A 15,384-nucleotide genomic window follows, 5' to 3' on the forward strand; every position below is an offset into this window, starting at 1 on the left:
GCCCTGGCTGCCCTGGAACTCACTTTGTAGACCAGGCTGGCCTTGAACTCAGAAATCCACCTGCCTCTGCCTCCCAAGTGCTGGGATTAAAGGCATGTGTCACCACGCAACCTAGTTACAAAAAAAAAAAAAAATTCTCATAATGTTTTAATTAAGTTTGTGATTTTGTGTGGAGATCTTGCTGCCCCAGGGCACACAGAGCCCAGGGATGGAGAGGAGACCTGCAGCCATCATGTGAGTAACTGGGGAGCCGATGGGCCACTCCAGGGTGTCCTGGAGTGGAACAGAAAGTCATCACATGGTGTCCTCCTGCCTTGACATCATATCCATGTTTATTGTGTTTTGAATGAGAATGTACCCTGCAGGGTCATATATTTGAGGCTTTGTCCCCAGTTGGTAGAGCTGTTTGGAAAAGATTAAAGTACGTGGCCTTGTTGGGGGTGTGTCCCTGAGGGTGAGCTTTGGGGTTTCTGAAGGTTCATGAACCCTCAGAGCTTTCTCTCTGCCTCTTGGTTGCAGATCAAAATGCAAGCCTCCCTCCCCTATCATGGACTCTAACATCTGAAACTGAAAGCCCAACTAAATGCTTCTTTTTATAAATTGCCTGGTTCACAGCGTTCTCTCACAGAGACAGAAAACACCTTCCATCTTGTTAGACACAGACCACACCGGACTACCCCACCCCACTTACACCCAATTAAATCCTCAATCACTCTGTTTCCAACAAAGCCACATTTTGAGGTAGATCCACACAGTTTGAGGGGACATAAACTCATTACATGACTCTCTAGGATAGAGACAGTAGTTGAAGCCACGGGACGAGATGGTTGCTTTCCTGCCCCTGGGGACAAGTGGAAGGCTGGTGCAGCAGAGAGTGAGAGAGAGCACAGGGGAGGAGAGATGGCTCACTGGTCCAGAGCTTGCCTGGTTCACCTGAGTTTAACCCCTGGAACAGACTACAAAAAGTTGTCTTACGGAAGAGTTGGGAAAAAGACTAAGGGACCCCAAGAGAACAGAGACTCCAGAAGAAGGCCAACAGAGTCAGCTAACTGGACACTTGTGGGGCTCCCAGAGACTGAATCACCAACCAAAGAGCAAGCACAGGCTAGGCCTAGGCCCCTACACATATAGCAGATGAGCAGCTTGGTCTTCATGCGGGTCCCCAACAACTGGAGCAGGGGCTGTCCCTGAGCCTGTTGCCTATCTGACTGCCTTGTCTGGCCTTGGTGGGAGAGGATGTGCCCAGTCCTGAAATCCCCTTGTGTGGGGGTGTGGGTATGGGGAATTAAGATGGGTGAGGGGTGACACCCAGAGGGGGCTTCCCTTTCTAAGATAAATGGGGGAGGACTTACTTGAGGAGGTGCTGGGAGTAGAGGAAGGGCTAATACTGGTTTGTAAAGTGAATAAATTTAAATTAAAAAATTGTCCTCTGACCTCCACATACACACCACCCACCTTCTCACACACGCATAGCAATACATAAGACAAACAGGAAGGGACACGAGGGAACAGCCACCTGGCCTGAAAAACAGAAGTCACGCTCCTCTGAAGCATGACCCTTGGGGACCTCAAGGGCTGAAACCCCCATTTTATGTTCTCTCCACACTTGCTCCACAGAGCCACAGGAATGAGGGAGCTGGGCGTCTTGCTCATTTCTGGATCCAGTGTGGACGCGGCACTGTCTGTGTGTGTGTAACTGAGTTGACGGTTGTGTTAGCCAGTAGTGAGCATGGCTGCAGATCTATCTGGTTCTTCTCGGCTATTAAATCCTGTGTGACACAGTTCATCAGCTACCCTTTTATCAACACAGTAGGAAGTTTAATTAGTTGCTGGTATTTTTGTTTGGTAAATGTCTTTAGGTTTTGAATTACTCTGATAAAATGCCATGATCAAAGGTAACTTGGGAAAGAAAGGGTTTAATTTCACCTTACAGTTTAAAAATCCATCACCCAGGGAAGTCGAGGCAGGAGCTGATGCAGAGGCCATGGAGGAATGCTGCTTACTGGCTTACTCCTAATGGCTTGCTCAACCTGCTTTCTTATTGCACCCAGGACCATCAGCCCAAGCAGGGTGGCACTGCCCAAGTGAGCCGGGCCCTCCCACATCTATCACCAACCAAGAAAATGCACCGCAGGCTTACCCACAGGCCAATACAGTGGAGTCAGTTTTTAAATTGACTTTCACTCCTTCAAAATTGTGTCCAGTTGACATAAAACCAGCTAGTACAATAGCATTCATTAAATGAGATGTAAACTGGTATTCCATTAATGAACTTACCCAGAATTTGTTAGGTACCTACACGGTGTTAAGCGCTACACATACTGTCTATAGCTGCTTCTCAAAGTTTTGGCGATCATCAAGTGTGCATTTGTCTACATTCTGGCCCATTTAATAGATGGAAGAGCAGAGGACCAGGTGGAAGGGCAGGGAAGGATGGTGGTAAGACAAAAAAAGAGGAGCCCACTTCTCCCTGGCACACTTTGATAGAAGTGTTAAACCTTTACCAGAGATGTGTTAAGTTATTAAGTCTTCCTTCTGATGCTCATTCTGATAAATAAGCAACAACATTTACCAGATCGGGCAATTGGCTGCCATGACCAATATTAGGCTGGAACCCCTGCTCACTCCTTGCACAAGATGGGGAAACCCTGCCTGCCCTCCTTCCCCCAACCCCGCCCCACACAGAGACACCCCACCCCCACCCCTGTCTGCTTGGAGAAAACTCCAGGCTGTCTCCTTGTTTCCGGCAACCCTCCCAAGAGTGCCCACCCAGGGGCTCAGGTTTTGACCATGTATGGACACAAGCTGTGCTCCTAGCTGGCAGGTCATCACTCCTTGCCTAAAATCTATAAAACGGCCTTGCTTTAACCCAGGAGTGGGACTTTGCTGAACTCCACCTGTGAGATTGGTGAACCTTCCTGAGAGTTGCCTGCTAATAAACCCATCTTTATCTACTTTTAATCTGGTCTAATCTGGCCTGTATCTGTGTCACCAAGGGAGAGAAAATGTCTGCCAATCAAGACCAGACCCTGCTGGGCTCCACCTTCTGCCCTGACTGTCTTACATAGACTCAGATAGCCAGCTGACTACCTTTTGGTGGTACCAGCCACAGGTACTTATGCACACTCTACAGGAACCTTAGTAAACTATACAACTATTGCAACCCACTGCTTGGCTCTGGAAGGTGCAACCTCAGCCAGGGTTGTGTCACACAGTCCATATCAGACTGCTGGCTGTCACAAGTCTTGTTGAACTCTAGGTAAACTTGCAACCGTTTCTACTCGGGCCAGATGGAGGACACTCCCACCTGGTGACCCATCAGGACAATTGTGTGAGCAATGCTAATGGGCTGCTGTGATTGGTGAAAACACAAACCTTCATTTGCATGTGAAGTTTTCTGTGCTTGGTACAGGCATCCTTCTCTGCTGATATAAACCGACTGTTTGGCTCTCTCAGTGTCCCAACATTAGGCCCAATGAAAGGCTGCTCTTAGTGGTTTTGAATTGTTGACTCTTAGTGGTTCAGGCTGAGCTGGGAACAGGAAGAGAGCAACAGCAGAGACAAGAGAGCAGCAGCAACAGGCGACGTGGACGGTCAGCACACGGAGCTACGAAAACAACAGGCCAGCCAGCTGCTGGGCAGCTAAAGGAGAGGCCACTGGACAGCTGGAAAGAATGGCTGGCACAGGAGTGACAAAAGCGGAGAGTGGGGAGCAACGTTGGAGAAAGAAACTATAGAAGTCTGAAAAGAGAAAACATCCGCCGTGGCTACTGGAAGGCTTCCAGGGAGCGCTCAGGCCTTTAGAGCCAAGGGTCTCCAACACCCTAGGTGCAGGAGCTGGAGTACTGGCTGCCATCAAGGATGAGTGAAGAGTGCTGACTTCCTTTGCTTAATAAGAGCCATAGCACTGTTGAGCACAGAGTCCTGGTACTTAGGCTATGCATAGCTAACCTGAGGCCCGGTGGGAGCTGTACCACTAGAGGGCGCTACCGGCTGCTGCTCTCCCCTGTCTGGGGGTACTACCCGCTGTTGCGGTTGAACACCTAGCGATACCAAACCTCCCAAAGAGGAGGACTTTAACAGAGGGAACACTCCCAGAGGTCCAGGGATGTGTTTGGTGCCACAATGCTTGCCACCGAGAGGGGAAGGGGCCAAGTGGTCCAAGCTGCAACTGCACCAGGCACAGAAAAGAACTCACTGACATTTAATAAGGAGCCTCTATTTGCTTCACAGCCACAGCTAAGTGACCCTAGGCAGTGAGGTGTGGTCCTCAAGTCCACTCAGCCACAGGGATGACACTCCATTCTCCCCACATTTAGGGTGTGTAGCTCAAGGCTTCTGTTATGGTTGAGCAGGTCTTTAGGTGTTTACCGAATGGTCCCTTTCGCCTTCGACAAGGTACCGTGAAACTAAGCAGATATCCGCAGTTGCTGCAGTGTTAGACAAAAGGAGGGGTCAGAACCTGCCAAGACCAGGGGTGAAGGGCAGAGCCAGACTTCTAAGTGTGCAGCCTGAGAATGAAGGAATCTACTGGAGAGATGACTCGGTGGTTAAGAATACTTGTTACTGTTACGGGCTGGAGAGATGGCTCAGTGGTTGAGAACACTGACTGCTCTTCTGAAGGTCCTGAGTTCAAGTCCCAGCAACCACATGGTGGCTCACAACCATCCGTAATGAGATCTGACGCCCTCTTCTGGTGTGTCTGAAGACAGCTATAGTGTACTTAGATATAATAAATAATTTTTTTAAAAAAAGAATACTTGTTACTCTTGCAGAGGACCCCGGTTTTGTTTCCAGCACTACATAGAAGGCTGGTTGTGTCTGATGTCCTCTCTGGCCTCCGTGGTCACCTGCTCACACACACAGTACACAGTTATACATTCAAACACACACACACACAAATCTTTAAAAACGGAATATTGTAAATTACATGAATTGGAGCAAGGTGTAATCTTTTGGGAAGCTGAGACACTTCGGACTTGAGCAGCCGAGGAACATTAACTGCCTATGAATTCGAGGCCAGCTTGAGCTACAAAGTCAGACTGTTTCACCCTCCCTCCCTCCTCAGAATTTTGTTATTCCTTTCTCAGATGAGATACCTTCTCGATCATCACTCTCTCCCTATCCTTACTGACAGAAGGTATCCTCATTACCTCGGTGTACTAATCTGTAAAATAGAGGGAAAAAATAGTTTCCTTTGCAGGATTCCTTGAAGGATCAAGACGTAAGCGTACGGAGAGCTTGGTACACAAAGGGCTCTTTGGACATTTATTGTCATTATAAACCGCAAGGCCCAGTTTCCTCCCCCCTTACTGGGCGCTCCGACTGGCCTTTGTGCCATGCTGAACTCAGGCACTCCATTTTTCTGCCTGTAACAAAGAGAGGAAGTGCGAGGCTATTGCTTGCCTCTCTAGCAGGAGGTTGAGCCCAGCTGGTTCTTCTCCCCACCTCTCCCGGCACCTAGAACTACAACTCCCAGCGTTATCCGCGGCGGCAGCAGGAGCTGCGCATGCGTCGAGCGCCGCCACGCCTGGTCTTAGGCGGTAGACTAGAGCGGGTCTCGCTTAGTAGAGCGGGCACGTCTTGGAGCTCGCGCCTCCTGCGGCGTCGCGGTCCCTGGTGAGCCGTAGCTGGCCAGTGCCATGATCCGACAAGAACTCTCTACGTCCTACCAGGAGGTGCGGACCGGGCGGGCGCGGAGGGCGGGCAGGGCGCCGCGACCCTCGCGCAGGTGGATGATTGGCACTCCGTGGCATGCAGGCTCTGCAGCAGGTGGAGCCCCAGCGTGGTCCGGGCACGCGGGGATAACAAGGGACCCTGGCGTCTGGCTGTGGAGAACACGTGTGGCCAGCCGTTCCTCGGCGGCTCCTCGCCGTCCTCAGGACCCCAGCAGCCCTTTGTCTGTCGCCCGAGCCTCCAGCTTCCCCTCGCAGAGTCGCGCTGGCTCCGGGCCCCTTCTGTTCCTCTGGTGTGGGGCTGCCCCGGCTCTGCCCTGCCTGGGTGACTTTCCGCGACGCCGCATCCTTAGCCGTCAGCCACCACTGTCTAGGTTTGCTCGAGGCCGTGCAGCCGCCCCATACCGTTAGACCCTGTCTAACCGGAGCAGCCCAACCTTAGTTTGTCTCCACGTCGGTCTCCACCCACGGAGGCCCTGGCCACACTGGAAACTCACACTCTCCAAACGAGTTAGCAGCGTGCTGAACTCAGCGCCCTGGGGTCACTAATGGCCCCGGGTGAATACCAGGATGCAGACAGCTCTTACTTCTGCGGAGTTTTGGGGTACTAGCTTCAGAGGACCGCATGTAGCAGAGTTTATAAGATAATGTATTGAAATACAGGCTGTTGTCCTGTTCTCAGGGCAAGGTCACAGGTAGATTTAGGTGCTCACTGAAGTCGTGCCTAATGGTAGAAGGCTCTAGAGAGGCCCCGCCTCCCTTTGAGTTCTTCAGGTCTGTTTTGAAGTCCCAAGAAGATTGGCTTGCATCTTTCTTGCCCGGGTTGTTTTGAGAGCAGACCTAACGGAATTAGGTGTCTGCTGAGGTTCCGCTCTAGAAAGGAGCTTTCTGACAAGTTTGGCCTGAGATAGGCAAAGGCTTGTGCTGGCTGCTGAGTATCAAGAAGGCGATTGGAGGGACGGGGATTGCCACTATATCTGGGTCCTTGGGACCACTGTCTCTCGAGTTTTGTTTTGTTGTTGTTGCTTTTTTCTTTTATGTAAATCATCTAGAGTAAATGTGAAAGATCTCTGAGGGCTGGGGGTGTTCGTAGCGGAGATGGTTCAGGACTTGCTTAGTATTAGGAGGTGGAGGCAGAAGCATCAGAAATTCGAGGTCATTCTCCACTAGAGTGAGTTTGAAGCCAGCCTGGATTACATGAGACCCTGTCTCCGAGTGGGGAAAAGGTACCTTTTAACTTTATGTGCTATCCTGATGAGCCTGGGCTGGACCCATGCAAACCGGGGGGGGGAGGGGGTCACCTGCCGTCTTCCTAAAACGATAGGACACTTATCCCGGTCTTTGCTTTCTCAGCGGCTAGATTTTCCCCATCTGACAGGTCATGTGAGAAGATTACTGCTGAGCTATATTATGGTTGCCTGGTACCTGGACATCTGCCGCCTTCTGCTCTGCCATTTGCACCCACATCTGTGGGCTTTAGTGTCCCACGGAGCTCTGACACCAGTTTTGCTGTTCTCGGTTTTTTTCTCTGAGTAGACTCTAAGCCACATTTCCTCTTCCTCTGGGAAGTGGTTAGGACCATGGGCTCTGGAATGAGACCAAGGTGGTGTGATTCCTGTTTCATTAAGTGATTGTGGCTCAGGGAGATGTTGAAGGGTGACTCCTGAATTTGTCCTGTTTGGAGTTGGAACTAGAGTCACTTCAGGTGTGTTGCACAATGACAAGGTTGTGTTGGGCTCTGAATCGATCATTATGAGTGTCCTTAAAGATGCACTCCAAGGGGGTGCACACTGCAGGGGGCCCTGTGAAAATGGAGGCAGGGGTTAGACATTAGACACAGCTACCAATAGCCCTGAGAATGCCAGGGTGATCACCAGAAGCTAGGAGACAGGCTGGGAATACAGGTCTCCCTCGCAGCTCAGCGAGCCAGCCCTGCTAAATCCTTTACTGTAGTTTCCCAGACTCAGGCTGTGAGAGAAGACAGAGGAATTGGTCTCACACATCCTGGGTCATGTGGCCTTTGTGCATGTGTGACAGTTATGTGAATGGCAGCTTCTGCTTTTTTAGCCTAGAAAAAGCAAGGCCAGTCCAGCTAAACTGTTCACGCCTTCTCCTTCAGCTCAGCGAGGAGTTGGAGCAGGTGGTTGAGAACTCGGAGCAGGCCGATGAACGAGACAAGGAGCTGGTCCAAGTTCAAGGTCCAGGTGTCGTGCCAGGTGAGTGGGTTTAGGGTGCTGGAAACTGGCTGTGTGCTGCTACAGCTGGAGGCCCAGTCGAGGCACCTTGCCAGCAGAGGGAGGGGACATCTCCTCTCCTCCACACTTGTACCCTGGAGTTGGGTCTCAAGGTCTGTTCCAGTTCTAAAGCTCTACATATTTAATCAGCCTCCAGATGGAGGACGTGCCTTTTCAAGGTCTGCATTCTTGATAGTGGATTTGGAACAAGTTCCTAAAGCCAGGCCATTCTTTTTCCCCGAGGAGGTGCTGGCCAGCGTGTCTCTAATGTTCTGATCATGTCTCAGAGTCCTGTGGGAGAAAACCTTTCGTCAGGCCTCTCCAGCCCTGCTGCCTGGTGGGTGGCTCACTTAGGCTGGTTCCCTGCTTCCTATTCTACTTAGGCCCACACCTCAGTGGTTTCCTTGAGCTGGGCGTATGTGTCCTACATGTCTGTGTGCCCACCGGTACCACCTCTGTTGTTTAATTCCTGTTTCTGGAATTCTCAACCCCATTTTAAAGACATTTCTATTTGTGTGTGTGTGTCTGGGTGACTGAGTGCATGCCCCATATGTGAGGATGCTCATGGAAACCAGAAGGTGGCATTGGAGCTGTGAGCACCTGACGTACATAGATGCTGGGAGCTAGAACTTGGATCCACGTTTATTTTGTGTGAAAGAGGGAAGGGGGTAGCCATTGTGGAGGTCAGGGACAGCTTGTGGAAGTCAGATCTCCTTCCACTGTGTGGATTCCAGGAATTGCACTCAGGCCGTGGGGCTTTGCAAGTGTCTTTGCCCACTAAGCCATCTTTCTGGTTCCTGCTCCTTGGGGAAGCTGGGGTGAGCGGGTGGCTAAGTGAGTGGGTTAGCAAGTAGACAGAGCCCAGCCTGGCTCCAGCTCTTTGGAGAAGCTGAGGAGGTGTGTTCTGATCTTTTAGTTCCTCTGTCTTGAAGGGACAGGAAGTCCTGTGATTCTGCCCACTACCTACAGGAGACCTTGGAAGCAGTAGAGCAGCTAGCTCTTCTCTCCCACAACTTTCCTAACCACCACATTTAATTCTCAAAAGAATCCTGCTAGTTGGCGTCTTCATTTTCTTTTCTTTTCCTTTTTTTTTTTTTTTTAAAAATTGAATATTTTCTTTTTTCTTTTCTTTATTTTTGTAAAAGATTTATTTATTATTATACATAAGCACACTGTAGCTGACTTCAGATGCAACAGAAGAGGGCATCAGATCTCATTATGGGTGGTTGTGAACCACCATGTGGTTGCTGGAATTTGAACTCAGGACTTTTGGAAGAGTAGTCAGTGCTCTTACCTGCTGAGCCATTTCACCAGCCCCTTGGATGTTTTCTTTATTTACATTCCAAGTGTGCATCTTCATTTTCTTTTTCTTTTTCTTTTTTTTAAGATTTATTTATTTATTTTATGTATATGAGTACACTGTAGCTGTACAGATGGCTGTGAGCCATTACGTGGTTGCTGGGAATTGAATTCAGGACCTCACTCTGGTCAGCCCCGCTCTCTTTGGCCCAAAGATTTATTTATTCTAATATCTAAGTACACTGAAGCTGTCTTCAGACACACCAGAAGAGGGCGTCAGATCTCATTATGGATGGTTGTGAAACACCATGTGCTTGCTGGGATTTGAACTCAGGACCTCTGGAAGAGCAGTCAGTGCTCTTACTGCTGAGCCATTTCCAGCCCGCATCTTCATTTTCTAGATGCAGACTGCAGACTCCGGCTTGGTGAAGCATGGAGACAGACGTAGACACACTGACCCCTCTCCACCTACTGACTGGTGGCTTTAAAAAAAAAAAATCATGTTTATTTTGTATGAAAGAGAGAGGGGTGGGCATTGTGGAGGTCAGGGACAGCTTGTGGGAGTTAGAGTTCCTTCCACTGTGTGGGTTCCAGGAATTGAACTCAGGCTGTGGGGCTTTGCAAGTGTCTTTGCCCAAGAAGCCATCTTACTGGTCTGGCTTATTTTTTTTTAATTAATTTATTCTTATACATAAGTACATTGTGTAGCTGTCTTCAGATGTACTGGGCATCAAATCTCATTATTGGTGACTGTGAGCCACCATGTGGTTGCTAGGATTTGAACTCAGGACCTTTGGAAGAACAGTCAGTGCTCTTACCCACTGAGCTATCTCACCAGCCCAGTCTGGCTTATTTTTAAGTTGACACATAACTGTCTGTATTTGTGGGTTTCACTGTGGTATTTCAGTACATATGTACATTCCCTGAGGATTCCATTAAGGAAATTAGTGTATAATCTCATATGCTTATCACTTTGTGTTAAGACCATTAAAAATCTCTTCTGGTTATTTTGAAATATGTGACATATTGCTGCTAATTGGATGTCCCTGCTGTGCAGTAGTGCCTTGGGACACTCTGCTCCTGTTACTGTCTTAATACCCTTGGCTCACCTCTCTCACGCTCCCCTCCCTGTTTCTAGCACCCACTGTTCTCCTCTGGCGAGGTCAGCTGTTTTAGAGTCCGTGTGAGTGAATGAGCTCATGTGATGTCTTTCTGGGCCAGTATCAGTTCTTAGGTCTAGCCATGTCACAGATAAAAAGACTCAAGCTTCCTTTTACAGGTCTTATGTAGCCCAGGCTGGTCTTGAACTCACTGAGGACGGCTTGGAGCTTGTAATCTTACCCTCACTTAGATTTGGTTGGAGGATAGTCTGCATAAATATGGACTGTCTGCCCTGTTGTTTTCTTCAAAGGTGATGTTTACTCCAGGACACGGGGAGCCAACAGACTGCCAGTGGACGTCTAGATTGTTATCTTGTAATTGATCTACTCCAAACCCTGGTTTGCAAGATGAGAGCGGCCCAGTTTCCCCTTACTCTTCTGACTTCCCAACCATTTGGGATCAGCACCAGGACGCATCTTGCCTGGTGTGGTCATTTTTTAAACTTGTGAGCTTCTAGACTTTGTTTGCCATAATTGGGTCTCCTGGGCCTCTGTGGATCCATGGCACTCCTGTGTCTTCCTTTCTCTCACTAGTCTGTCTGTCTGTCTCTCTCACTGTGCAGGCAAGGCTGGATGGCCAGTGAGCCCCTCAGAGAGATGCCTTCCCACCTCTGGGACTACAAGCCTGACCCACCAGACGTGGCTTTTTTACATTTATCCTCCTAGGGATTGAGCTTTGATCCTGTGCTCTGAACCTTTAGGATGGTTCATAACCCTGGCTTTTGTGAATAAGACTACAGTAAATACATGTGCTGATTCTTTGACGAGGTGATTTTGTCTTCTCTGGGTACAGTACACTGGCATATGGCTGGATCACATAATATTTCTCTTCTTTCTTCTTGCCTGGCTGGCAGGCTGGCTTGCTTTGTTTGTTTGTTTGTTTTTGAGGCAGACTCCCCTGTATCTCAGCGTGGCTTTGTTATGAAGGGGAAGGTGGCCCTCTCGACAGAGCAAGTGCCAGCATATCTCCAGCCTCTGCCTTTCCTATTTTGATGTAGATATTTGCTGTTGGGAACTCCCTTTTTGAAGCTGGGTCACACCGTGCCATCCAGGCTGGCCTTGAGGTCTCATGAACATTGACTTTCTGGTTGCTTGGGTTGCAGAACTGGGCCACCACACTTGAGTGTGCACAGACTTTATTTCTCCCATTAGAAAACTGCAGAGGAGTTGAGCTTGCTTCCCAGGACTCATGTTGAGCAACTTACAGTCCCCTGTAACTCTAACTCTAGGGGACCCAGCACCCTCTTCTGGCCTTGTGGCCACCTTCCCCACCAGGTATATATGGCACACTCCACAAAAATAAGTCTTAAGTCTTGGAAATTGTGATGCGGTAATGGAGCATTCTGAATTTAATTGTGAGCTTACCCCTCCCGGAGAGCCACCTGTGCGCGTTACCTGTGTGTTTCTGGCTGAAACAATCCCAACTCTATTTTGATTAGGCCAGGCCAATGATAAAGAATCCTCCAGCTTTGTTTGACATGGAAGGATTTTTTTTTTTTTTTAAATTTTCTTTATTTCTGAGAAGCTGTGTCACTGAGGGTGATGGCCTTGGCTGGGAGCTTCCTCCCAGCATTCCGAATTCACCTCCTATTCTGTCCCTTTCTAGTCTTCCAAGTGTCTGCCTGTCTGTCTGTCCATCCATCTGCCTGCCTGTCTTTTTGTCTTTTTGGTTTTAAATTCCTCTCTCCCTCTCCCCTCGTCTTTCTCTTCCCCCCCTCTTCTTTTTGTCTGTCCGTCCATCCATCCATCCCCCCTTTTTTTTTCTGAGATTTGATCTCCCTGCAGCCTGGTTGGCCTTGAACTTGTAATCCCTACCTCAATCTCCCAGTGCTGGGATGGCAGGTTAGACCCTCCACTCCTGGCTCCAGGTCTCTCTCTCTTCCTCTGGGCAGCTTGCCTAAGTTTTCTTGAGAGAGGAAGCTCTTTGAAGTAAAAAGAACGTGAGTGCCTGTCCAGACCTTACTCAGTGGATTTTAGCTGTCCTTTAATAAATGATGTTCTCTGTGCCTTCCTCCATTCCCCCTCCATAATTTCCACTGTGCAGATCTTTTCTTGGTGGCTTTCCTTAGATGCTACAAGCTTTCCTTGCGTTTCTCTTCTCACCATCTACAACCTGACTTCAGGCCTTGAGCTCACTCTGCTTGGTTTAGTCTGCTACTGCACTGCGCATTCATTCATATCTCTGATTCATTGGCATCTTCATCTCTTACACCTTTCCTTCTGCACCCCAAGACTGTTCTCTGAGTAGTCCTGGCTGTCCTGGTCTCTATTATGTAGCTCTAGCTGTTCTGGGACTCGCGCTGTACACCAGGCTGGCCTCAAACTCACAGAGATAGAGATCCCCCACCTCTGCCTCCCGAGTGCTGACATTAAAGGTGTGCCCCACCTCGGGATTCATCTTTCATTTCTTTCTTTCTTTTTTTTTTTTTTTTCTTTTTGGTTTTTCCGAGACAGGGTTTCTCTGTGTAGCCCTGGCTGTCCTGGAACTCACTCTGTAGACCAGGCTGGCCTCGAACTCAGAAATCCGCGTGCCTCTGCCTCCCAAGTGCTGGGATTAAAGGCATGTGCCACCACTGCCTGGCCATCTTTCGTTTCTTAATAACTGAGTCTGTCCTTTAGAACACATATTTCTCTGGTTTCATTGAGGAACTGCCTGCCTGCTTCCTCTCACTGTTTCCTTGATCGTTACTTGGAATTCCTTCTCCTGCATTTCTGCTAAGTTCCTGGAGAGTTACTGTGTCTTTTGTAGTGTCATTCCCTTGCTGCTTGTGCCTCACGTGGTGTTCCATGGAGTTCCATGCATGAATGTAATAGGCCAGTAAAAGCATACCTCTGCCTGCCCCCTGCCCTGCCAGCCTGTTACCGGCCACTGGTGTGCTCTCAAGCTGGCTTGGAACCAGGGGTGAACTACTCCAGCCTATGAAGGGCGCCACCCTCATGTAGTCACGATCTTTCCTCCTCAGTTAGACCTCCCTGGAAATGACCTCAGCGTCCGGAAGTGTGTTTCTTAGGTGATTCTAAACGTAGTCAGATTGTAATGCAGACTCTCAGCCTGAGCTGGGGAGGTGGTGGGAGCGGCTAAGGAGCCTGCAGACCTGAGAGTGTTCTTCAGCTGTTGGATGAGCTGTCGGTAACATCAAGGGCTAGTAGCCACAGGGTGTTGAACCCTGATGAACCTGTCCGTGATGAAGGTGTGTGTTGGGGCTATGATCATTCTGGGTCCACTTCCCTGTCAGGTGTGGTGGGGTTTTGTTTTGTGGAATTGATACGAGGTATGGTAAACCTGTATCTTCTGGGTGAATTGATCTCTGGGTCATTGTGTGGCAACCTTCTCTGCCCTACAGTTCTTGTCTTGCCGTCTCTGTTATCCTGCAAATTTGGCTACTCTTCATAATTTCCATGATTGAGGTTTCTGTTTGCTTACAATGTCCTTTTCCATTCTTTTACTTTAAGCCTGTATGTCTTTGTGAAGTCATGTTTCTTCTAGGTGATGTGTATATTTAAAAGGTTAAAAAAAAAAAAAAAGATTTATTTATTTATTCATGTATGTGAGTACACTGTAGCTGTCTTCAGATACACCAGAAGAGGGCATCAGATCTCATTACAGATGGTTGTGAGCCACCATGTGGTTGCTGAGATTTGAACTCAGGACCTCCAGAAGAGCAGTCCGTGCTCTTAACCGCTGAGCCATCTCTTCAACCCCCTATTTAAAAGTTTTTAAGGTTTATTTATTTATGTGGGTGAACATGTACCATGGGGGCCATGGGAGTGCCTGAGGTGGTTGTGAGTCACCAAGTAGGTGCTGGGAATCAAACCAGGCCCGCAGCCAGAGCCACAGGAGGAGCTCTTAACTGCTGAGCCCTCTCTCCAGCCCCAGCACCTTGTGCCTGAATCTCCCTCCCTCTCTGCATCCACCTGTTCCTTCTGGCTTTGTCCATTCAGATCCCTGCACAGGCCAATGACTTGTTCCCAGCATCCTGCGGGGTTCTTCCTGCTGTTCCCAGCATCCTTTGCTGTCTGTGCTTTGTTTGCTGCCTGTGGTTTAGTGGCTTCTCACTGTGTAGGTAAAGGGACCTTTGGGGTTTCTGCTCTTCCAGTGGGACTTACCTCTCTCATAGCTGTGTGACTTTATGCTGGTAAATCTTGATTGTTGGTTGGCTTTGAGAAGTGCCAGCACCAGTGTAGCATACTCCTTCTGGGTATCGTGACACGATTCTCTAAAGAGGAATGAGTGAGGAGGAACCACCCTGCATGCAGCTGTCAGTAGCCCAGATGGAGCAGAGAGGGAGGGAAGCCACAGCACCGTCTCTGCTTCCTGATCCTGTGAGGTGAGCTGCTCTGCTCTGTGGAGTTCCCCCTACATACAGGAGCGTGCAACCTCTGAGACGCGTGAGCCAAATAATCCTCCTGCATATCATTTACATAGATGATGCCGACAGAGTTGCCTTGAACTTCTGTAAGGCCAGACTGTGGGCATGGATGCCTTCGGTGGTTTGTCTTAGAAGACCCTTATTTCCCCTACGTTCTCGAAAGATAGACCGCATTGCTGGGTATAATAGTCTTGGTTGTAGGGTTTCCACTGAGGGATCTCCTGATGGTTTAATGGGACACCTTTAGTGTCACTTTCCACTTCTGTGGTTCAGATTTTACACCTTTGTTTGTACTTTTGGCAGTGTCACTATAATGTGCCATGGTGTAGATCTCTCCTGGTCATGTCTGCACTGTAACGTGCTGTGGTGTAGATCTCTCCTGGTCATGTCTGCACTGTAACGTGCTATGGCGTAGATCTCTCCTGGTCATGTCTGCACTGTAACGTGCTGTGGTGTCGATCTCTTCTGGTCATGTCTCTTGGTCATGTGTGCACTGTAACATGCCATGGTGTAGATCTGTCCTAGTGAGATGTTTGGGCTCCTGAAGCCTCCATACATCAGTGTGTACATCTTTCCCAAGATTAGGACAGTTTTCTTTCTTTCTTTCTTTCTTTCTTTCTTTCTTTCTTTCTTTCTTTCTTTCTTT

At 49.0% G+C, this 15,384-nt stretch overlaps 1 protein-coding gene across 1 annotated transcript in view; it reads left to right on the top strand.

Moving 5' to 3' along the window:
• Window positions 1-5,504: 5,504 nt before the first annotated feature.
• The window catches only part of Pacc1 (proton activated chloride channel 1), a 24,389-nt gene continuing 14,509 nt past the window's right edge, over window positions 5,505-15,384 (top strand). The window contains exons 1-2 of the mRNA XM_021198474.2: window positions 5,505-5,678; window positions 7,795-7,891. Coding sequence (XP_021054133.1) covers window positions 5,643-5,678; window positions 7,795-7,891 — 133 coding nt within the window. The 5' untranslated portion in view covers window positions 5,505-5,642. The remainder of the gene's footprint in view (window positions 5,679-7,794; window positions 7,892-15,384) is intronic.

The sequence above is a fragment of the Mus pahari genome, chromosome 5 (assembly GCF_900095145.1).
Source record: "Mus pahari chromosome 5, PAHARI_EIJ_v1.1, whole genome shotgun sequence".
Classification (NCBI taxonomy): domain Eukaryota; kingdom Metazoa; phylum Chordata; class Mammalia; order Rodentia; family Muridae; genus Mus; species Mus pahari.